Source organism: Oryza brachyantha, chromosome 2 (assembly GCF_000231095.2).
Source record: "Oryza brachyantha chromosome 2, ObraRS2, whole genome shotgun sequence".
Classification (NCBI taxonomy): Eukaryota; Viridiplantae; Streptophyta; class Magnoliopsida; order Poales; family Poaceae; genus Oryza; species Oryza brachyantha.
This window is the reverse complement of record NC_023164.2, coordinates 9,689,863-9,713,718: the sequence shown is the minus strand read 5'-3', so window position 1 is coordinate 9,713,718 and position 23,856 is coordinate 9,689,863. Positions and strand designations below refer to the sequence as shown.

Genomic DNA, 23,856 nt, shown 5'->3' with positions numbered 1-23,856 from the left:
TGACATTTTTAAGGCCACGTTCGCCCCTCCCTCTAAGTTAACTTATCTATCTTGTTTTCCACACGCACACTTTCCGAACCGCTAAACGATATATTTTTTGCAAAAAAATTCTATAGGAAAGTTGTTTAAAAAAAATCATATTAATCTATTTTGTATTCTTTAATAATTAATAACTAATTAATCATGTACTAATTTATTACTATGTTTTCCGTGCCGAGATAAATTAAATTATCCCCCCTCAAAAGAAGGCAGCCTAAAGGTAAAACATAAGAATTGTTATCAAGATGTATGGTTACCAACCAGCTAAGCTAAGCATACAAGTAGATAGGGTAAAAATAACCTCAAGCATGATATGAAATAGAGCAATAACGAGCAAACCAAGATAGGAGACTTATGATTTGTTTTGCTGAAGTTCGGGTCCACCGATCATAGTTCTGTTGAGGTGCCACAAAGGTTAGGTCTCTTTCAACCCTTTTTCTCACGGGGTTGCACAAAATGCACTTCTCGATTTCACTCTTGATTTCTTTCCTTGCGAAGACAAAATTGAGACCTTCATAAAATTCCCGTGACACAACGTAACCTTGGGTGCTCAACGGCAACTCCTATCTATATAAGATACCTTAGTATCCAAGAACGATTTGCTTGTTGTGAACTCAAGTGCTCAAATGAATGGAGTCAAGCTCACTAACTCTCAACTTCTCAATATTTGAATCCAACTTTCTCCTTGTCTCAAATCCCTATCACAAAGAGATACCACTAAGGTAAGGGACTAAGGTGAGCTCTTTAGCTTTGGATAGATGTTTTTCTTTAAAATCACAACCCAAAAAGGACGGAGGGTAGAGGAGTTTATATACCCGAGTCTCTCAAAACTAGTCGTTACACACATCAGGTATCCCGTTGAACTATAGGAAATTATGATATTTTTATTAAGATAGACAATAGAACCGACCATGCTCCTTAACAAAACTTTCAACACAAAATAACAGAATTTCCATTATTAACTGAACTTTCGATGTTATTCCAATAAAACGGGCATAACTTTTTGCTTGGAAGTCCATTTTTTATGATCTAGTACTATGTGGAAAACTCACTCATAGGATATCCAACCAAACTCTAAAACTACTCAAAGGATATATCAAAACGGGATGAAGGTGGGCGCAACTGGCAGCTTGGGTGGAGGACAACTGCAAGCGTGGGTGACGCCCTTGAGCGGATGACGGTGGCAACGGTGTCTTCGAGCAGCTAGCAACGACCATGGCAGCACCTTTGAGTGGCATACGACGGGGTTGTCATCTTAAGTGGCGGATGGTGATGGCCTCACTGGTGACTTGAGTGGCGGACAACGGTGGTTGAACGACGCCCTTTAGCGGCAGACGACTACAGCGACACCTTGAGCGAGCTTTGGAGCAATGGAGCAGCTTGCGTTCGGAGCGGGAATCGAGGGCTATGGGAGGTTCCAAAAACTGAGGCAGTGATGATGAGATGAGTCCTATGTGGATTGCTAGACAGAGATGTCTGTGAGCAATCTGAGCTGTTTTATGAGAGGATCTGACGACTGAAGAGTGAAGTGAAGGATTTTTGTGTATGTTTCATTGGGTGACCATAAAAGAACCAACTCCTTATTTTTTATATTTAGTACAGATATAGATGAATTGCATACATCTCCTTAGTGCTGATGTGAAAGCAGGGAATTTGATAGACGCACTTCTGCAGTTTTTTTGAGCTTCCTAGTGATTTTTTCAGGTAAGCTTCCTAGCAAGTTACTCGTACCAGCAATAAGTTAAATAGTCCACGGTCGTATTCCCAATCCCCCTATCCAAGCAGAGGTTTTAAGGGCCTGTTTGGGGAGCTTTAGATTCTAAGAAGCAGCTACTTGGTCCAGCTTCTGTGAATCTGGAAAAGCTCATAAATCCAGCTTCTCCAATTCCTGGCTTCTTAGTTCATTTTTCAAAATCTATAACTACAGATTCTCAGAAGCTGTGGACAGTTTCTGGCAGAAGTGGCTTTTGGAAAAAGTTACAGCTAGGAGAAGCTCCCTCAAACAGGCCATAAATATCCTCTAACAAGTCACCTGTCATCTTCATGCTAAACCAAACAAGGTATAAGGATTAAAAATCTAACTCCAGCCGCGTTCGTTTGTAGGTCTAGTAATAGGCGTGTAAAACATAGGAGTGTATTAACGTATGGTTAATTTGTTATTGGTTAATAAAAACTTGAAGAATAGATTGATATAATTTTTTAATCAACTTTTCTTTATAAATTTTTTTAAAAAAACACATGTCATTAAGCAGGTTGAGAAGTGTACGCACATAAAAGAAGTAAATTTATGTTAGTTAACATGGGCTGCATTCGCCCCCGGCCATAAGTTAACTTAACCCTCTTGTTTTCCACGCGCACGCTTCCCGAACTGCTAAACGGTGTTTTTTTACAAAAATTTTCTATAGGAAAGTTATTTTAAAAAATCACATCAATCTATTTTATATGTTTTTAGGCCCTGTTTGTTTCCGCTTAGGATTATGTAAGCTGGATTATTAAGTTAAGATTACTATAAACTAGATTACAATAAACTAGAGGAGAATAAGTTGTAATTTGTTTGTTTACCGGATTATTGGATAGCACTAGATTACAGGGTTTGCATGACTAAAGTTCGGAATGCCCTCAACTATTTTGGGGTAAGCGGTGGCAAGGTGTGTAATTGCTTCAAAATATCAAAGGGTAGTGGGTCTTTAGCCAACCAATAATTAAAAAAGCACCTATGGAGGTGCTTATCAGATCATAGTAATCTAGCTTATAGATTATAATAAGTTATCACAATAATCTATCTGTTTGTTTAGATTATTCCTAACAATCTAGATTATAATAATCTTGAGTGGAAACAAACATGGTCTTAATAATTAATTAATTATGTACTAATATATTATTACGTTTTCTACGCCGAATAAGTTAACTTATTACCCAGCAGCCGAACGTGGCTTGGTAAAGAACCAATCCCACCCTCAAATCCCTGTCCAAACATGCCCATGAGGAGGAACATGCGTCACGCTGAGCAAACTAAAGCCTTACGTTCAACAAGGTGACTGATCCTCCGAAAATTGAGTTGCCTCCAGGAACGATATGTTACGTGGATGCCTCTTGGAAAGACAGTTTAACTAGAATTGAGATTTTTACACATGACCCAATTACACATAAGTTTCTTTCTCCTCATTCAGGCCTGTAGTTCAGATTGGACTTCTCCCTTGCAGGCTGAGCTAGCAGGAGTTTGGGGGGATGTCAACATAATAAATGTATTTTTTGGATAATAGATCAGATTGGTCCAGCTTTTACTGAAAGCATACGGAAATATGACAAAGTTGCTGGGGATACCAGCTTACAGATAGGAAACAGCTTAAACAAGCCAAAACAGATTAAGATGGAAAGGCTCTACACAACCTACAAAGTTCAGAGCCCCATCCAACAAAATTCCAAAGAAACAACTCTAAAAAACCTTCCAGAAACTCTTCCAACATAACTCAGAAAACTAACTAGGACTTTAACCCACACCCATTCTATTCCTGACATTGCAACTCCTCCTGACCGCCTCCAGAATCTTTTGAATCCACTTGTCCATTTCTGCATCCTCCTCTTGTTTCAGAAGCGCCTTCCATTGCCTGAGAAAACATCATAGTTTCTGTGATAGGGTTAAGACCCCTATCTGAGAATCAACCGTCCACCATCTGTACTAGCTAGGCAGGAAGTTCTCTATCTCCAGAGGTTGTTACTGACAGATAATTTTGTCATTCAGCTTGCTTCCACCAAACTTTGGGGCTTCAACCTGGGTTGACGGATTGACTGTCCACTGGAAGGTTGATTTTCGGAGTCAACCGAGCTGTGAGCATCAACAATACAGCACTTGATTGGCTTCTGAACCTTGCCGAATGACACATCCTTTTGGGAGTATAGTTCAACAAACCTGCAGATATAAAATAAATTTGTTGAGTATAAAAAAAATAAAGATTAAAAGGCCAAGAGAAATTGCACTACAGATACAAATGCATGGTCCTCTCTGGCACAATATAAGAAACCACATTACCAATCCAAAAAAAAAGCACACTCAACTCGTTTAAGGTCATGGAATGTTTTTGAAACTGAATACTCCATAAATTGTGTTTTAAGTAAAGAAAATGAAAACATATTGTGACCAGAAAACAAACTTGAATAGTCTGAGAACCCATAGAGTGGCTACGGGGTGTTTAAGGTTGGCTCAAAAGGAAGTGAAAACAAATAGAAAACATCGTTGAAGCAGCAGGGCAAATTTGCACATCAAATCATGTATGCTGCAGTCTGCATGATCGAGACATGAATGATATAAAAGAATAATGCATATCCAGTATTGCCTCCTAGAAGAGGCCTGAAACATGGAATCCATTGGCATATGACATTGAGGCGTAAAGTGCAAACATGCATCTAGCTTCACATCGGGCAATAAATCAAAATGTAAAAAATATGATATAAAAGATCTACATGAACTTCTTAATTTGGTCCAGCTATTTATAGAATTTTAATTTCAGATTCGACAAATGAGAAAATTCAGACACATGATAAATTAAAAGGGAAAGCGACAAGGACAAATGTAAATATTTAAATTGCAGAAGCAACATGCCCATGCATTTATAAATTTTAAAAGTCAGTGTGAACCTGAAAGAACATTTAGCTGGTAGGATAGTGCGCGCACACAGCCTTGAACATCAAATAGGGAAGCCATTTATACTGAGCAAACTTATCATTTTTGTTCTTCCACCAACACACTTTTCAGTCGGAAGTTCAAATTAAAGGATGCTTTCTCCAAATTTAGTCATGCTGGATTAGGGGCCTATGCTGAAGTATGACGGCACAATTACATCATAAAGGTATATCATAACTGACAAGGAGTCTTTTCCACAGCTAAAGCAAGCCAGGATACTACCATGAACAAAATGAAAATAATTGGAAATAATATAAAAGATTGTACAAGGACATTAGATGAACTGATGAAGCAAATGACCACAACATCCACACAGGACAACAACAAAGCGTAAACCAAATTTACAATAACGATTAAGCTGGATTGAGAGAAAGCTTCTTACGTACAGAAACTATTTGGCATCTGAAGGAGAAGTACTTGGGTTTGTTAATAGAGTAGCAATAATTTAGTGAGTTTCAGCCTGTGAGAATCAAAGTTCTTGGCTTATTCGGCGAAGTCATGTGCATTAGGGCCCATATAGATGTACCCCCACCCCCTCTGTCCAGAAATATAAGCATCATAGAGTTTGGAATTTGTCAAGAATATAAGCACTTCCTCATCTCAACCAATCAGAAGCTCACAACCATCCCTCATTTAATTTCCCTCCCATATCAACCAATCACAACCATCCCTCATTCTCAACCTTAATCTCTCTCTAAAAAAAACTCCAGATGTGCTTATGTTCCTGGATTGAGGGAGTAGTAATCAACATCTCTAGGGCTGGCAGCACTGCACGTGTGAACAGTAAAAACTAAGTTACTATTCAAGTGAGTGTATTGTCAGCAGGTTGTTTAGATTAGATTTATTTGTTTCTATAATCTATAGATAAGTTTCTTAAGGGTCAAGTCATCCCATCTATCTCTGTTAGTTGAGCAAGAAATAAGAAAAGAAAACCTTTAGTCCCCATCTTCTGCCTACCTTGTGGTGTGGCAGCCACCATGACGCCGTCGTACTACTTGGGTCTAAGGATGCCTTGAACAGGTCTGAGGATCTTGCCCCAACCATGCTCATCATAGCCATGCATCATGTCTTTAAGCCCAATAACCAGATTGTATGAGGCATTATGACAGCATCGAAGTTTCACAGTATGTCGGATTCAAATATCAAAATATGTTTCACATGTTACTATTGACAAAGCAAGAGCAGCAATAAATCACACCCATATGTGCAAGAATGATAAAAGTGAGGTACTATCCAAACACCAACTTCAGAAAGTAAACATTGGTAACATGACAAAGTCACATCAGGGTTGTATTTACACAACATACTAAAATTTTAAAATGAGGTAAAAATATAATTATTTAGAATTCTATTGGTGAAAATGTGCAAACCAAACATAACTTCAATGGATATCATGAATAGGAAACAAATCATATGCACTCATGGTCACATCCTTAACATATGACACAAAAATTCCCCCCAAAAGATTCAACACATCTAATCTTACTCCACCTATATATAAAATTTTATTTTTCAGATTGATTATATATAATGAACAGCAAACCATAGACAATTCTGACAAATTGATTATACATGGAGGTTGAAAGTTAATAAAGTATTGTACTAAAATAAATTACCTGGCAGCAGCCTCCACAGATTCCAGTTTAAGATATGCGAAACCCTTGCATATAGGATCACGAGTTTTCTTATTTGCAGAAACTGCTGGCTCAATATTTACGAGGCCTGGAAATCCCTTGAAAGCAAGATTCAGGTCCTTGTGTATGTTTTTCTTTTTTGGCAGGTTCCAAACACGAACATGGACACCGTCATTATTGACATCTGTGACAGTGACCATGTAGAGAGAATTCATCAAGAGACAATGCTTATGTCTTGTTAATTGTTTCTTAAAGTCAAACAAGATTATAAGGCATCTGAGGCATCTATTAATGAATGCAGATAAAACAATATAAAAATCATTTACCTCTATATATTGACATGTGAAAGAAAATTACAAATTGTATCACGTTGATACAAAGAGTGAAGCTTAATGAATTTCATGTGTACTGAAGGTTACTGAAATTTGTTAGTTTACTTACAGATGTTTACTGCCCTGTCGATAAGTAATATATAGTATATATATATATATCTGTATTTTGCTACCTTGTTGCCTCGAATTCAGTGAGAATTAAGTACTACTCCAATAAAAACTCCGAACTTCTTAAATGTGCAGCAACGGAGGATTACTTGTATGATGATTGATTATTCCTAAACTGAAATGAGAGGACAAATGGTTCACTTTTTTCAGTTCATGAGAGCGGATAGCGCTAACCTTCGCCCGTTCCCTTCGCCGAGTTGGCGGCCGTGCGGCTATTGGCAGGGATTGGTCCGCTCCCGCTCCTGCGCCGCCCGCCGCCCAAACCCATCTCCCGGAGAAGCTGCTCCTCAACGTCGGTCGAGTACGTCTTCCCGGTGCCGAACCCGACCGGTTTCGGTCGGTTCTTCAGAAATTCATCCTCATCAACCTCCACCTCCACCTCGCCGTCGTCGTCGCCGTCCTCCTCCGCATCCTCGTCGTCAACATCCTCCTCGCCGAAGCTGGTGGCCACGGGCTCGTGGTCCCGGCGGCCGTATTTCCTCAGGCGAGGGAAGGCGAAGAGGCGGAGGTCGGACGCGCGTAGCCGAGGAGGCGGTGCCCGCCAGAAGGCGGCTGGCGCCGGCCCAGCCGCCGCGGTCGGCGGCGGCAGTAGCAGCAGTGGCATTTCGCGTTCTATTTTACTACCGCACTCTCCCCCTACTTCAGACTTCAGAGTTCAGACCGCTGGTGTTTCCTCTTTTATCTTCGAGAGCGAGAGAGAAGTGAACTGCCCCCGTCCGTTCGATCCTTATCAAAACTGCATCCTCCGGCGCCTCTGTCTCGCCTCCACCTGCGGGCGGCGCCGCCGCCGTCCCCGTTCCCCTCCTACCCTTCGCTCGGCTGCCATCACCGGCTCCCTCCCCGGCTATCGTGGGCCATCAACACCGCCCCGCCCTTTCCCGCCTCATCTCCGCCGCTGCGAGGTGTAGAGTGTCGTGGAGGAGGGGGTAGATTAGGGCACGAGCGGGAGCAGGACTCACATGCTAGTCGACAGGTGGGGCTGATTTGGGATTGCCATGGCGGCCTTGCTTCGCCTTCGTCCCTTCCCGCTCCTCTGTCCGCCGCCACCGGGCACGCCCCTCCGCAGCCGGCTGCCCGCTTATTCGATCCCGAAATGCTCATTTCAATCCGCCGCCGCTGCGGCTCGGGCTCGCAATCCTCCGTGTCTGGCCGCCGTCAGTGGAGCCGGGTTTGGAGAGCAACGGCGACGCGTGGGTGACGATTATGACGACGATGAAGAAGAAGAAGAGGACGAGGACTTGGGCCAAGCTCTCGAGAGGACGCGGCAACTCGTTGAGTGCGCGATGTTCGCGTCCGTCGCTGGCCTCGCGTACTTCCTCAGCAACTCCCTCGCCATCGAGGTCCGCTGCCGCTGCGTTCTGCCTCTCTGTACTTAAAACCAACAACTCACAAGATATTGTGTTTTTTTTATGCCTGATACAGAATTACTTCAGCTGCTTTTTTCCATTGCCGATAGTTATCTCCTCCTTAAGATGGGGATTAGAAGCCGGCAGGAAAACTGCGGTAAATCCAATCAAATAATTGTTAGTATCTTTAAGTATCTTCTATTTTGCCCACATTCTGTATCATTGACTGTTTGTGTTGTCTCCCCAGGTGGCTACAGTTTTACTGCTATTCACATTGTCTGGCCCTGTCAAAGCATCAACTTATCTGGTAAATACCTCGACTCTGGATTTTGATTCATTGTGTTAGTTGGACGCGATGTCATCATCTGTTCGCTCCGAAGCTTCAAAAATTATGGAATCCCATGTTTACCTTCAAACTAACAGCTATTTTACTGCTAGTAACATGAAGGCTTGTTGACAACAATTTTCCTTGTTTGGAGGTGCTTACAAGATCAAAGTATCGATCATATCATTAAGTGCTAGGTTAAAAGAGTGGGACGGATTTACACCATGAAGTATTTATGTACTTGATGAAGCGAAAGGGTGGTAAAACTTGATGCACATTGGTTAAGGATCAAACAATAGGGGACAGTAGCACAAACTTTTTTTCAAGACCATAGTTACAGTTTCCTGCTCTGACAAGGAACACTCTCAAAGGACCGTCCATGAATTGGAATACCACAATTCTTTTGTGTGTCTTATTAGCTATTATGAGCAAGCTAGAATAAGTAATTCTTAGAAACTACCTCCTTATTTTAATAGATGATACCGTTGACTTTTTTACTCACACTTGACCATTTGTCTTATTCACGCAAATATGCGAAAATGTAAATTATAGTTAAAATAGATTTAGTAATAAATTCAATCACAACAAAGTAAGTCATAATTACATATTTTTTAAAAATAAGATGAATGGTCAAACATGTAAAAAAAAGTCAATGGTGTCATCTATTAAAATATGGAGGGATTATTACGTTTATCTTTGGGACAACACTAGGGATCAGGTGGTCAAAATGTTGCAGTTGACTGTTAGTGGAACATCAATTTAAATGTTGTGAAACAAAAAGTCTAGTCATTGAAAGTTGGAAATATTGAAAGAAAATGTGAAACACAGTAAAAATCCTAGTTGCAACATTTTTGTTCTCATGCAGTAAACATTGAATTTTAACTGTTGAAATGTATATATTTCTTTCATCAAAATATAATATCTGAAATCTTGTTCATAAAATTTAATTGCAATGATACAACGATGTAATTGGATCACAAATCAGATAAATATTTTAGGAGAAATAAATAATTTGAAGCTTCCTGATGGAGTCTTGTACTTATTGTTTGGTGCATCATCATGCAGCCCTCTGAGAGAGAAAGAGAGGTGTGTAGCCCAATGCATGCAACAGGTGCAAAGAGAGATAAAGAGAGGCGCATATAGTGAAACGCATGCAGTAGGAGGGCATCCGTGTCCCATGTTTGGCCTTTGATTTGAAGCACGCTCTAGAGTATTTCCCTTATCTTTGCTATGGCTAAGGCCAGTCATTGTCTTTTCCTGCTTGCATAGTACCAGTTCATTGATACCTCTTCGCAGTAAAGCTTTCCAACACTTTGCTTGCTGCGTCTGAGTCAATCTCATTGGCTCCTTGGTAATACACCCTTTCACACTCTCAAGGCAACCATAGTACTTATGTCATGGTTACATCAATATGCAGTTAAGCTTCAACTTAAAAGTTACCTGAGTTGGCAGTCAAATGGCCAAAGGATGGGCTGTCACAGCCAATCGTGCACCTGGCGTTTGAACACCATTGGAACGGATATAAATGTTGTATTCCTGGACTACAATGATATGCTTGTGACTAAAGTAAAACAATGTTCCTAGTAGAGTTCACAGACCGATATGACCAATGGTAGGTGTGGGATAGCTATACCGGGGGTATCCGGAGACTACACGAATACGTACGGTCAATAGGGTGTCGAATACGAAGGAGAATATATCTGTATGGTATCGGCTAGGAGTCTGGTACGTACCGGATTGCACGCCGAGTACTTCGGACCCAAGCCATAACTGAATTGAGATTGATCTTAGTCTTGTTAGATTAGGACTCTATCATATCGGTAGCCTCTCCCCCATTATATAAGGGGGTATGGGGCGCCCCCTTGAGGGCAAGAGAGATTCATCTGCGCAATACAATCGCCAAGCAGGAATAAGGTATTATTTCGCCACGTCGAGAGCCTGAACCTGGGTAAATTGTCTCCCTCTTCATCTTAACCATCGAATTCCGAGCCTGATAGCCACCCTTTAAGTTTATTGCCGACATCAAATGTCGACAGTTGGCGCGCCAGGTAGGGGGTGCGCTATCTTTTCTTTTTCGATCTAAAGCTCTTTTCAGCGAAGTTCGATGGACTTCAACTCGGACATCATGAAGAGGAAGTTCTCGCCGGGCTCGACCTTCAAGTTCGGCGGCATCAGGCTTCAGACCGACCAGTTCGGTGCGTTATCGTACATCGACTCGAGCTCCTCCGACTCCGACGAAGAGGTTTGCCGGTTCGAGCCCGATGAGAAGGCATCAGGTCAGACCCATATCCAATATGGGTCACACGACATTGAGATGCTCTCCCCCGGGTCGGACCGGCAGGCAAGTCAAGGCGCGACTCCGATGGAGGTTGAAACCAATTTCGAGGCGGCGCTGACTCCTTTGGCCGACGCTTCCGAGACGCGTAGCAGCACCGGAAGCTTTGTGCCGCCCCGAGAGGTCTTCGCCGCCGGCAAGCTGGTGTCACCTTCTGCAGCCAATCGACAAGAGGAGGAGGCGGCCCGATTAGCAAAAGAGCGCCGACTCGAGGAGGACAAAGAACACCAGGAGCGGGAGGAAAAGGAACGACATGCGACGCAATCTCACGTCGCGCTGTGACTCCAATCTTGGAAGATGCAGCGCGATCTGCTCCAAACCCAAGTCGACGGGCATGATGTCTTCAAGACGCCCCAGCAGAACGTTTGTGCAGCCGCCGATCTACTCGGCGATATCATCCAGCAGCTCCCACAGCTAGATCTACCTATGGTAGAAACCATAAACAAGGTCAAGGCCATGGTGACTATTGCTGCGATCCAGCACTCCCTCCAACGCACGACAGGTACCCCAGCCGCTCGTTCGGAGGCTCAATCGTCCAGATCTCCTAGGTCTCGGGCGAACGTCTCCCGGCAACCGACTGGGTCCCGGCCGCATAGCGAAAGCAGATCACGCTGGCACTCTCCTGACTGGGCGCGGAAGAGAGACTACGTCGAAAGGTGACGCCGCATCGACGACGAGATTCGCCGACTGGATCGGCAACGCCAAGAGCTCAGGGCTGAGAAGCGGCGCCTCAATCAAGAGGACTCCGCCGACCTCCGCTGCAAGCTCGAACACCAACGCCACACCCGTCGGGAGGACCATCGCCGTAACCGGGACCACCAAAGTCATAGCCAAGAACTTAAGTCAGTTGACTCGTCGACTGGTTTCAAGCCCACTAGCATTAAGAAGTACGACGGCTCCATCGACTTGAAAGCATGGCTCACAGTATACTCCATGGCCATCCGGGCCGCAGGAGGCGACACCAAAGCCATGGCCAACTATCTGTCGGTTGCCTTGGACGATTCGGCCGGACATTGGTTGTTGGGGCTCCCCAAACGGTCCATTGACTCATGGGCAGAGCTTTGCGACCGGTTCATCGCCAATTTCCAGGGCACATATGAAAGACCAAGGACAAAGTACGATCTGTACCAAGTCCAACAGAGGAAAAGCGAATCCCTGCGGCCCTACATCAAACGGTTCTCAGAGGTTCGCAATTCGATCCCGGACATAAAAGATGAACATAAAAGATGACGGTCATCGCCGCATTCCGGAAAGGAGTACGTGATGAGCCATTCATCGCCAAATTTACTAGGAAAGAGCCGACTACTGTCAAAGATCTCTTCGACATGGCTAACTCCTACGCAGCGGCCGCCGATACGGTGTGCGCCTCACGGGGAGACAAGAACGATGAGAAAGGACAACCATCTGGCAAAGGAAAGGAAAAGGAGCACAAGAAGGACTCGGACTCACGGAAACGCAAGCCCGAGGAGCTGGTCGCCGTTACAGATCGACAGCTGATCCAGCGCCCCAAGATGTCTGATTATGACAAAGTCATGAACAGCAAGTGCCCCTACCACCTGAAGTCCTCCCACTTGGCCAAAGATTACTTTGTCATGCGTCACTACGTAGAGCAATTAGCCAAAGGCCAGTCGAGGGCCACCAGGACAAGCAAGACGAAGCCCGCCGACAAGAAAGACGACGACTTCCAAGACCCGCAAGCCGAGCTAAACCACATCTTTAGTGGCCCACTCGCATACGAGTCCAAGCGGAAGCAAAAGCTCGCATCAAGGGAGATAAACGTCACAACGGTGGACGTCCCTCAGTACCTATGATTGTCGGAAGTTCCGATCACGTTCGACCGCTCGGATCACCCTGACTGAGTGGCTCACCCGGGGCGGTACCCACTGGTGCTAGCCCCAGTCATCAAGAGCGCTAAGTTGAAGCGCGTGCTCATCGACGGAGGAAGCGCCCTCAACATCCTCTTCGTCAAGACGCTTGATGACATGAAGATCCTGAGGTCGGAGCTGCGCCCGAGCAACGCGTCCTACCACGGGGTCATTCCTGGGCTGTCGGCAACACCACTCGGGCAAACCACTCTTCCGGTAACCTTTGGAGCAAAGGATAACTATCGGACGGAGAATATCTGCTTCGAAGTCGCAGACTTCGAGACGGCGTACCATGCCATTATCGGCAGGCCCGCGCTGGCGAAGTTCATAGCGGTCCGCACTACACCTACCTCATGGTCAAGATGCCCGGACCACATGGCGTCATCACCCTGCGCAGCGACATCAAGCAGACCTTCAGCTGTGAGGCGGAAAGCTGCGAAATCGCACAACAGACTGAAGAGCAGGCCGGCTGGGAGCAGATACGCGGAGCCTCGACTCACAAGACGGGGGACGACGATCTACCGTCCAAAAAGACGGGAAAGATCACCTCCAACGAGAAGCAGATCGCCCTCGACCCCGCTAACTCGTCTTAATTTACATTTATAGGAACTCAGAACCTAAATAGGAACTCGCGCTCGTCACTTTCCTTCAAAATAATAAAGATATTTTGGCTTGAGCACTCCTTGAATGTAAAAGATGATGCTAGGCCAGTTAAGCAGCGCCTGCACTGCTTCGCACAAGACAGGAAAGACGCGATTAAGGAGGAGTTGACCAAACTGCTCGTGGCTGGCTTCATCAAAGAAGTCAAATACCTCGACTGGTTGGCCAACCCCGTCTTAGTCAAAAGAAGAACAACAAATGGCGAATGTATGTGGATTACACGGACCTTAACAAGGCATGCCCTAAGGATCCGTTTGGTCTGCCGCGCATCGACCAAGTCGTAGACTCGACGACTGGCTGTGCATTACTCAACTTCCTCGATTGCTACTCGAGCTATCATCAGATCAGCCTAAGACACGCCGATCAGATGAAGACCGCCTTCATCACACCATTCAGGACGTACTGCTACATCACGATGCCATTCAGTCTGAAAAACGCAAGGGCAACCTATCAACGAACGATCCAGGGTTGCCTCCACGACCAGATCGGGCGAAACGTAGAAGGATACGTCGACGACGTGGTCGTCAAGACGAGGAAAAAGGATGACCTACTAGATGACCTAGAGGAAACTTTCAATAACCTCCGACGATACAGGATGAAAGTGAATCCTGAGAAGTGTGTGTTTGGCGTCCCCTCCGGCATGCTCCTTGGTTTCGTCGTGTCCCGACGAGGCATCGAGCCAAACCTAGAGAAAGTCCAGGCCATACTCAACATGAAGCCTCCCAGCGAGCTCCGACACGTCTAGAAGCTGGCCGGATGCATGGCGGCCCTCAGCCGGTTCGTCTCACGACTCGGCCTACGAGGGATGCCCTTCTTCAAGCTGTTAAAGAAGACCGACCAGTTCACATGGACCCTAGAAGCACAAGAAGCCTTCGAGGACTTCAAGAAATACTTGACCTCTCCCTCCGTGCTAGCTTCGCCCAGCCTAAGCGAGCTGCTCCTACTCTATGTCTCGGCCACAAAACAAGTCGTCAGCACGGTCCTTGTGGTCGAGCGGGAAGAAGATGGACACGCCTAATTGGTGCAGTGACCAGTCTACTTCGTCAGCGAAGTACTCGGAGAGTCCAAGCTAAAATACGCCCAAGTCCAGAAGCTGCTCTGCGGCGTCCTGATCACGGTAAGGAAGCTTGTTCATTACTTTCAAGCCCATCAGGTTTCAGTCGTCACATCCTACCCTCTCGGCGACATCATACACAAGGAAGTGCAAGGCCGCATCGCAAAGTGGGCACTGGAGATGATGCCATACGGCATCACCTTCAAGCCCCGCATCGCGATCAAGTCACAGGCACTCGCCGACTTCGTAGCCGAGTGGACCGACGTGCAACTGGAAACCACGCCAAAAGAGCTGCCCCACTGGACAATGTACTTCGACGGCTCCCTACGCATGTCGGGGGCTGGGGCTGGAGTGATGCTTATATCGCCCAATGGCGAAAAGTTCAAGTACGTACTCCAAATCCACTTCCCGGCCTCGCATAACGTAGCCGAGTACGAGGCACTCCTCCATGGGCTGCGGTTGGCTATATCCCTTGGGATTAGGCGACTAATGGTTCGTGGGGATTCCCAACTAGTAGTCAACCAGGTCATGAACGAGTGGACCTGTGCTGATGAAAACATGCAAGCCTACCGACAAGAGGTGCGCAAACTGGAAAACAAGCTCGAAGGACTTGAGCTAGTCCACGTCCTACGGCACAACAATGAAGTCGTCGACGAATTAGCCAACCTCGGTTCAAAGCGACTGCAGGTACCAACTGACATATTCGTCGAACACCTCACGAAGCCAATAGTCGAAAGGAAGGCTGACCTCAAGTCGACTCCGAGCGATGGAGTAGATGAAGGGACCAACGGCAAATCACCAAACCCTGACGACCGTACGGTCGCAGTCATCAATGACGACTGGAGAACCCCGTTCATCAAGTTCGTCACGGAGGAAGCCCTCCCGACCGATAAAGTAGAAACCGAGCGCGTCAGCCGACAAAGCTACTGCTACATCATGTCAGACGGAGAGCTCCTTCGACGGAGCACGTCGGGCATCCTTATGCGCTGCGTGCTCCCTGACGAGGGCAAACAAATCCTCTAGTCGATCCGCTCGGGCCTCTGCGGCAGCCAAGCCTCAGCCAAGACGCTAATCGGAAAGGCATACATGCAAGGGTTTTTTTGGCCAACCGCTGTCACAGACGCGCAAGAACTGGTTAGAAAGTGCGAAGGGTGTCAATTCTTCTCAAGGCAGACACGTGCCGGCACAGGAACTGCAAACTATCTCGATCTCGTGGCCGTTCGCTATTTAGGGACTTGACATTGTCGGGCCCTTCAAGCGGGCACCCGGGGGCTTTACCCACCTGTTCGTCGCCATCGACAAATTCACCAATGGATAGAAGCCAAACCAGTCGCCACAATCGACTCGGCGCATGCGAGAGACTTCATGCAGAACATTATCTACCGCTTCGGCATTCTGAACCGTATCATTACGGACAATAGTAGGCAGTTCATCTCTGGAGTTTTTCAGGATTTTTGCGAGGAGCGTGGGATCAAGATTTGCTATGCGTTCGTAGCACACTCGAAGAGCAACGGGCAGGTCGAGAGAGCTAACGGCATGATCCTGCAAGGAATCAAAATCATAGTCTTCCACCGATTACATTCCTACGCCGGACGATGGGTACAAGAGCTGCCACCAGTACTCTGGGCACTCCGCACCTCCCTCAGTCGGGCTAGGGACAATCGCCCTTCTTCCTTGTCTACGGAGCAGAAGCAGTCTTACCCACCGAAATCGACTATGAATCCTTTCGCATACGCAACTACGAGTCCACGGTAGACCTGGCTAGAGAAGATGACCTCAACAGACTGGAAGAAGCCAGAGATATGCAACCATCCAGTCGGCACGCTATCTATAGGGACCCTGCCGATACCACAATAGGAATGTTCGTGGATGGGCGTTCCTCGTTAGCGACCTGGTCTTACGCAAGGTACAAACCACAAAGGATCGACACAAGCTCTCTCCAATCTGGGAAGAGCCCTACATCATAGCCGAGGTCACTCGGCCCGGCTCATATCGACTAAGGATGGAAAATGGAAGGCTGCTAGAGAATTCATGGAACATCGAACAGCTACGTCCCTTCCACACATACTCGATTTCTTGTAATTTTTTCTTTTTAAACCTTCGACTGCCCTTGCCAAGTGGTCCCCACTCGGAAGACCAGTCAGGCGCTACAATGTACTCTACCTCCGGGTTCCTTTTAATAAAATCTGCTGCCAATGAGCTCTCTAACTGTCAGTTAAATCGAAGTCTGAATGCAGTGGTACATTCGCTCGGCCACACCTCGCTCCCCACCGAACCGAGTAACACTACGCTAAGCTCCGCGCTGGCTAACTCTTCACATGACGACGAGACACACCACAACAAAAGACTCAAAAGCAAATAGATTAAATAAAACCATTACAATTGTTCAGCCTAAACGACAAACTACTGCAAATTCTCCTACTTTACAGGCCGAGGTTGTCTGCGACTGACTCGACGGTCTTGTGCGCCTCGTTGACGTACTTCACCGCTGTCTCCTCGTCGTAGTCGGTAGCAAACCCGTCGTAGATGGCGTCGACCTCCACTCGGGGATACAGTGACTTCACGATGGCGAGGGCATGGTCGGACGCTAACTTCGCTGGTTCCTGCAACTCGGCGCTATGAGCCGCAGGCATCTTCTCGAGCTGCTGGACCACCTCGTCTATGCTGATCGACGAAGAGCCCTGTGGCAACAGCGGCATCACCCCGAGCACGTTGAGGGCAACTGTGACGAGCCTGGGCCAGCTCAGCTTCCTGGGTCCTGGCCTCGGCAGCCTCCGCCATGGACTTCGCCCGGGACTGTGCCTCTACTAGTGACGTACGAGTCAGTGAACATGTGGAGGGAAGGAACGAAGGATGGGATAAAAAGGAACTTACCTACGAGCTCGGCGACGGCCGTGTCCTTAGCCTTCTTGAGCTGAGTGCATTCGGCTTCCAGCACAGCCTTTGAGGCTGACAGTTGGGAGCGCTCAGCTTCAAGCTCGTTCTTCGCTGCTAGCAGCTTGGCACATTCGGCCTACAGGCCAGCGTTTGCCTTCTTCAGCTCCCCCAAGGCCACGTCTTGATCTGGCAAAAGAAGATAACCTTCAGTTACGAAGAGAAAACAATAACCAAAGACAAATCGTCGCACCTTTGATCCGAGCGGTACTTGACACTAGCTCCACGCAGAGGTCGGTTATCTCACCTTGTAGGCGACCCTCCATGGCCTTCGCCCGCTCCAAGATTTCGTTGCGATCCTGGCGCAGGGCATCCATGTTCCCCAGCTGTGGGTCTAGCGACCGAAGGGCCTCTGACTTCGCCTTAGAGCGCGCCTGGATTCCCTGAACGATATGACAAGGGTTAATGGGGTCGCGCACAAAGGGTGGCGGCTGAAGAGCATACCTTCATGAGCTTGACCAACTTCTCGATGTATCGCTCGATCTTGGCGATGTCCTTGGAGTCGTCCGACAGGTCGATCTTGACCTGCTCGGTGCGGCTCTCTCGGGCCCCCGGTGGGAGCACTACCGAGGTCGTTGTCACGACCGGCGGAACAGACACCCCAGCACTGGCTCCGCAGCGCCTGTGGCTGGGAGCACTACGGCGATGTCCAGCTCCGCAGTCGGCGCTGGGGCGGCGGCCGGGACGATCGCCAGGGTCGCTTCGGTGCTTGGTCCTGTAACAGGGCTAGCTGGCGAAGCGCGGGCCGAGCTCGGGGCGGCTGGAACAATGGCCATTGGCGGACCCGAGGGCTGAACGTCCCCAGAGCCGGCCGGTGCGGCAGGGTCAATGTTGCTCGATCTCCTGAAGAAGCCAGGTGATATGATGTCGGCAAGCATAAGAGTCCTAATCGGATCATAGCATAAAAGTTGAGTCATGTTACCTTGGTCCCGTCTTGAAGGTGGGTCTCCTCAAGCGCCTCAAGGGAGGTGGGCTTGGAGAGCGAGACGGGGTCGGAGCGTTGTTATCCTCTAGCGCCACGGTGAGCTCGGCGTCTGGATCGAACGCCATTTTCTTGGCGGCCGGCTCGTCAACTGAAGCTTCCGCCCCCCTTTTGAGCACGAGCGAAGCCTGGCTTGGGGGGTAGGATAGGAATTGGTGGCGGTCCTGCAAAGATTACATAAGTCGAATTATGACAAATCAGGGTAAACACCCGAGAAGCGGGAAGTAAACGTTTCGAAAGAGACAAAGGACTCACCGGAGGGGATAGCTGGAATAGTGGTGTTTGGGGCGAACAGCCACCGAGCTCTAGCCTGGATGGCCTCCCACCGCAGCACCTCTGCTGACTCCTGTGTTGGGTCGTCGCTCCCGATGCAATCAAAGGCGAATCGGACCTGTTCCTTGAGAGGCTGGATTCGGCGCCGGATGAAGTGCCGGGTCACCCAAACGCCGGTTAGGCCGGTAGTTTTCAAGTTCTCAATCAGATTGAGCAATGAGTTCACCTGTGGCATCTCCTTGGTCGTTGGAAGGGACGACCAAGCCTCCCGGGCTACTGGGGCGTGGCCGACGAAGGAAGGGAGTCGGCTAGGTTGGAGCAATAAAACCACGTCACATGCTAGCCTTTGAGGGAAGTCTTCATTGGTAGGGAGAGCCAAGCTTTCTTGCTCCCCTCACAGAGCTGAATGTCGGCGCTGCCCACCACCGATGGATGATTCCGGTTGGGTTGGGGCTTAACGGCGAAGAGATGGTGGAAGAGGTTGAAGTGAGGGGGAATCCCAAGGAAGGTTTCGCAGGTGTATACAAACACCACGATTTGAAGAATGGAATTGGGGCTCAAGTGATGGAGTTCGATTTCATAAAAATCCAATAAACCCCGAAAAAAGAAGACACCGGCAGTCCGAAACCCCGCTCAAAGAATGGCTCGAATACTACTACTTCCCGCGAGTCGGGGGTAGGGAATTCCTCACTGTGGGCGCCGCGGTACCCTATGTTATGGGCCCATGGCCGCACTCGGGCAGGCGTCGGTCGATATCGCCCATGGCACTTAATTGCGCTTTTTAGCCAATGCCTAAACTTTGAGTAAACTCGAATATACTCGGTACTAAATACTCGGCTATAACGGCTGAGCCAGTCGGCGCAACCTATCCCATGGGCAGAACACAACCGAAGGTTGTATGTCTGAGGAAACACGACACAAAATCATTTCCAATCCACTCGGGTTCGGAAGCACTTGATACAGTGCAGCTCGAGTCGGAAAGCTCAAAAACTTCGAGAAAACCTTCTGGGTAAGAGTCCATAGATGACTCTATGTTTAATTGTTACGCATTTAAGCATTAGAGTCAGGGGCTACACCTATTAGGTGCACCTAATGTCTTCTTCCATTCGGAGCCATCCACAGCCTCTACAATCATCACAGAGTATTCGGGATCACTCGGGAAGCACTTGGGGAGCGCCTGAAAAGCACTCGGATAGTGTCAAGCATATAGCGCAGGTATACGCCTAATGATCAACAATCTACATAAATGACTTGCGTTGCTATGGACGACTCTGAGGGCTGCTGTGGGATACTTATACCGGGGGTATCCGGAGACTACACGAATACATACGGTCAATAGGGTATCGAATACGAAAGAGAATATATCTGTATGGTGTCGGCTAGGAGTCTGGTACGTACCGGATTGCACGCCGAGTACTTCGGACCCGAGCCGTAACCGAATTGAGATAGATCTTAGTCTTGTTAGATTAGAACTCTATCATATCTGTAGCCTCTCCCCCATTATATAAGGGGGTACGGGGCGCCCCCTTGAGGGCAATAGAGATTCACTTGCGCAATACAATCCGCCAAGCAGGAGCAAGGTGTTATCTCGCCACGTCGAGAGCTTGAACCTGGGTAAATCGTCTCCGTCTTCATCTTAATCATTGAATTCCGAGCCTGATAGCCACCCTGTAAGTTTATTGCCGACATCAAACGTCGATAGTAGGGTTATTAGCCATCAACATTGGACTTTGTAAAAATAAGAAGAATGAAAAATTTATGAACTAAATTTGTGTGTAATGTCAAAAGCATCAGCAAACAAATATCGGGGTACATCTGTACATGTTATGTTTGATATATTTATTGTAGCTTCAACAGAGTTAGAACATAGAAAGAAACCGATAAAGACAATATGTACCTTTGGTACTGAAAAGGATAGACTATTTTTCAAAACAGATTCATAACTTACGTGCCTTTGTAGTTCTTGAATTGTGGTAGAAGTCCTATTTCACAAAAGATTTAGTAATTGATGTAGATATGTTTGAGATTCTACTCTAATAATATCAGCATGTCAAAATGGTTAACTTTGTTTGGAAGGTCAATTTTAGTTTGTGCCTTTAGAGACAGAGAACTCCAAAGTTTACCTTAGTAAATAACACAGTTGATGGTTATGTTTTGTTACTACTCACTACCACCCCTTCCATCGGACAAGTGATACATTTGAAACTACAACCGAAGCGCTGGGATAACTAGTAACCTCATGCTACAACTAAACACACATACAAAATTGTGCAAAAAGTTGTAATATGTGTCCATATCTACATATGCTTGTTCAAATCCATGTTTTTAGGCATTGTTTAAATCCAAGCAACATGCTCTTTTACTATACATCCATAGCGCAGCATGGACAATTGACTATCACCCTCCTCTTTTCTCTTCTGCTTATGCTTATAAGCCAAAATTGAATTTTCAGCGTTAAATTTGAAGTTGATTTTGGTTTTTTTTTCATCGTAGTTTATTTTCCCGCCTTTGCTTTTAGTTTGCTAAGAACACATATATAAAGGTTTCATTCACAAATTATTTTTCTTGTGTAAATATGTCGTTTGTGTGTTTTCCTGAAAGAGCCAATCACCCTCTGTCTAGAAGCAATAGAGAAGACGCGTCATCACCAATAAGAAGAACTAACATTTCTTGTAATCAATAAGAGTCACTCATAGTTTATAGGACTAGTTATTACCTGTAAGATCTCAAAGATTTAAATCGCTCTACATTCCATATGAATTTAGGCTTTTGTCTGCATTTTTTTAATACATTATCTAACTCAGCACATTTGTGTTTCTGCAGCTCATGCATGGAGTTGTAGGTCTGGCCATGGGTACTATGTGGAGGTGAGGAATGCAAAAATTAAAGATTGAAGCATTTTCTTTTATATGGCCTCTTTTCACTAGAAACCTCTACTTATCTGAGATACATGTTCAACTGCTGTTTCACATCAATGGCTCGATGTTACATCACATTTAAGAATAATGGCATTTTTCTCTATCCTCAGGCTGGAGACCAATTGGATTGTTTCCATCATGCTCTGCTCAATTGTAAATTCCCTTTTCTAAATTGATATTTTCTCCTTTTTATATGTTTTTGTTAACCTAATATGTGGAATTTATTGTCTCATATGCTTCAGATATGCATGACAGCTCAAGGTCAACCTGTCAAAAGATTTTACTTAGCATTAATCTACTATCCTTTTTTACTTAATTTTATATGTTTACACTAAATTAAACTGTCTATATAAAAGCTTTATTATATAATTGCAGATCTTATTCGCTATTTCACACCTCTTATATATCTTTGTGAAGAACTATTTTGTCACAGTTAAGAGACATCTTGGTACTAGCTCTCCACACAAATTACTGGGAAAATTACAACCAGCGACAAAATTATCTTGTGTTAGTTTTTTTAGTGCATGTCTAACCTGAACAAAGAGAAAATTTGCACAGTATAAGAACAGATTTAAGAAAGGATAAGAGCTGCAGCGACAACAGCTCATATTTGTAAAGGAGGAAAGGATAATCCAAGGTCCAAATAATATCAGAATTCAGGACCATTGAGTAGAAATAAACATACATGTAGTTTTGGTTGACAATAGCACTAGATCCAAGTCTGGATGGGAATTTTGTCTAGTGATATATTCAACTGACTTTATCTATGTTTTGTTATTTTTCACTGCATGGATAGAATTTAATCTAACCTGTCAATTTATTTTGCAGACTCGTGCTCTGGGGGCTTGTGGATATGTTTTATTGTCGTCATTCCTGATAAGAGAGAATATTCTTGCACTGGTATATTCACTTATCTATTCAACATTAAGATTGAGGGGAAGAGAGAATATGGTCTATTCAGTAACTTGTGCTCAATTTCAGATAACAGTCAATATACATGCTTCCTTAACATACATTCTGGCAGCAGCTGGGGTGAACACAATTCCTTCCATGGATGCAATATATGTGCTCTTTGGAACACTGGTAATGTTCACATTGACAAATTGTGTTTATTAAGCGAGCTTTTTCTTGCTGTAACTTTTCGTTTTCTGTTACAGCTTCTACTTAACTGTGGATTCTTTATCTTCCTACTACATATAATGTACACAATATTCCTGACTAAGCTTGGAATAAAGCCTTCATTGAGACCGCCAAGATGGCTGGACAAAGCGATTGGAGTTGACAGGTAGAGTGCCAGCATACTAATTTGTAGATGTAACTTGTGCGCTGACTGAAGCTGAAGCATCCAGTTTTGTTTCCTGATGTATATCCCGCACAGTGGCAGTGCTGACTGCGGAATTCTTTACGAAATGAGGATTCTTGCCCTTTTCTTTGGTATGCGAAAAAAATAATTTGTGAATAAAAATTTTATATATGTATTCTTAGTGATCTAAAAGCTAAGGTTGAAAAATAAACCACGGTAAAAAAAACTCAAAATCAAATCTAAATTTTAGGTTAAAAAAGAAGCCAAAAGACAGGATGCTAGATATACATGGGGCCTGTCTGTTACTGTACTAGTTTACAGCAAAGGGAGGGGATCGTTGTGATCGTGAGAGAATGGGTCAGTATATTACTATATTGTATATACCTTGTGCACCTCCCAAGGCAGTTGGTTCTTGGTTGACTGATTCTCTGGTTGCAACGAAGGGAAGAAGTATGGGCAAATAATGTGCCACGGCGCACGAAGCCAGACATTTAACTTTTTGCCACTCTTATAAATGGTTGATTATAGATTTACCACCTACTGTCTATGACACGTGGATCCTCATGTGTCTATGACATGTGGGTTTAGTAATAAATATGTTATGACCAAATGTAAGAGTGGTAAAAAGTTAATTATTCCTACACAGCCACTTCATATGTGTGAAACATCCTGCCAACCAGGCACGAGGCCATGACAACGGAGTGAATTCGATGCCAGACGAATAGCTCCGCTTATCTGGTCTAAGCCACCCGAACACGAAGTTTATGGGTCTATTCAGTGTCCTGCAGTAAAAGAATAATTCTAACATAAGATATTAGTCATATTTTCTACGTGTTTATGATATCACTCTTTAATATAAATATAAATAATTTACACTAATCTAATGTTACATATGTTCCATTATGTCTTGGGTATTTGTGTGAGATATGGTTTTTTCTTTATTTATTTAATACTTATTTGTCATATCACTCTGACATCCTATTTAATTTATAAATATCATCCTAGTC

General features: G+C 45.5%; 2 protein-coding genes across 2 annotated transcripts; one reads left to right on the top strand and one right to left on the bottom strand.

Annotated features, from left to right (window-relative positions):
- Positions 1–3,702: 3,702 nt before the first annotated feature.
- LOC102710849 lies at positions 3,703–7,508 on the bottom strand. The gene is made up of 3 exons (XM_015833490.2): positions 7,029–7,508; positions 6,337–6,538; positions 3,703–3,949 (listed from the first exon to the last, which is right to left on the bottom strand). The coding sequence occupies exons 1-3, from the start codon at positions 7,456–7,458 to the stop codon at positions 3,778–3,780; spliced, it is 804 nt and encodes a 267-aa protein (XP_015688976.2). The 5' UTR covers positions 7,459–7,508; the 3' UTR covers positions 3,703–3,777.
- On the top strand, positions 7,485–23,058 carry LOC102710561. The gene is made up of 8 exons (XM_015833493.2): positions 7,485–8,194; positions 8,277–8,357; positions 8,448–8,507; positions 21,452–21,495; positions 21,657–21,699; positions 22,375–22,446; positions 22,528–22,629; positions 22,704–23,058. Exons 1-8 carry the CDS (start codon positions 7,850–7,852, stop codon positions 22,833–22,835), a joined length of 879 nt encoding a protein of 292 aa, XP_015688979.1. The 5' UTR covers positions 7,485–7,849; the 3' UTR covers positions 22,836–23,058.
- The last annotated feature ends 798 nt before the right edge of the window (positions 23,059–23,856 follow it).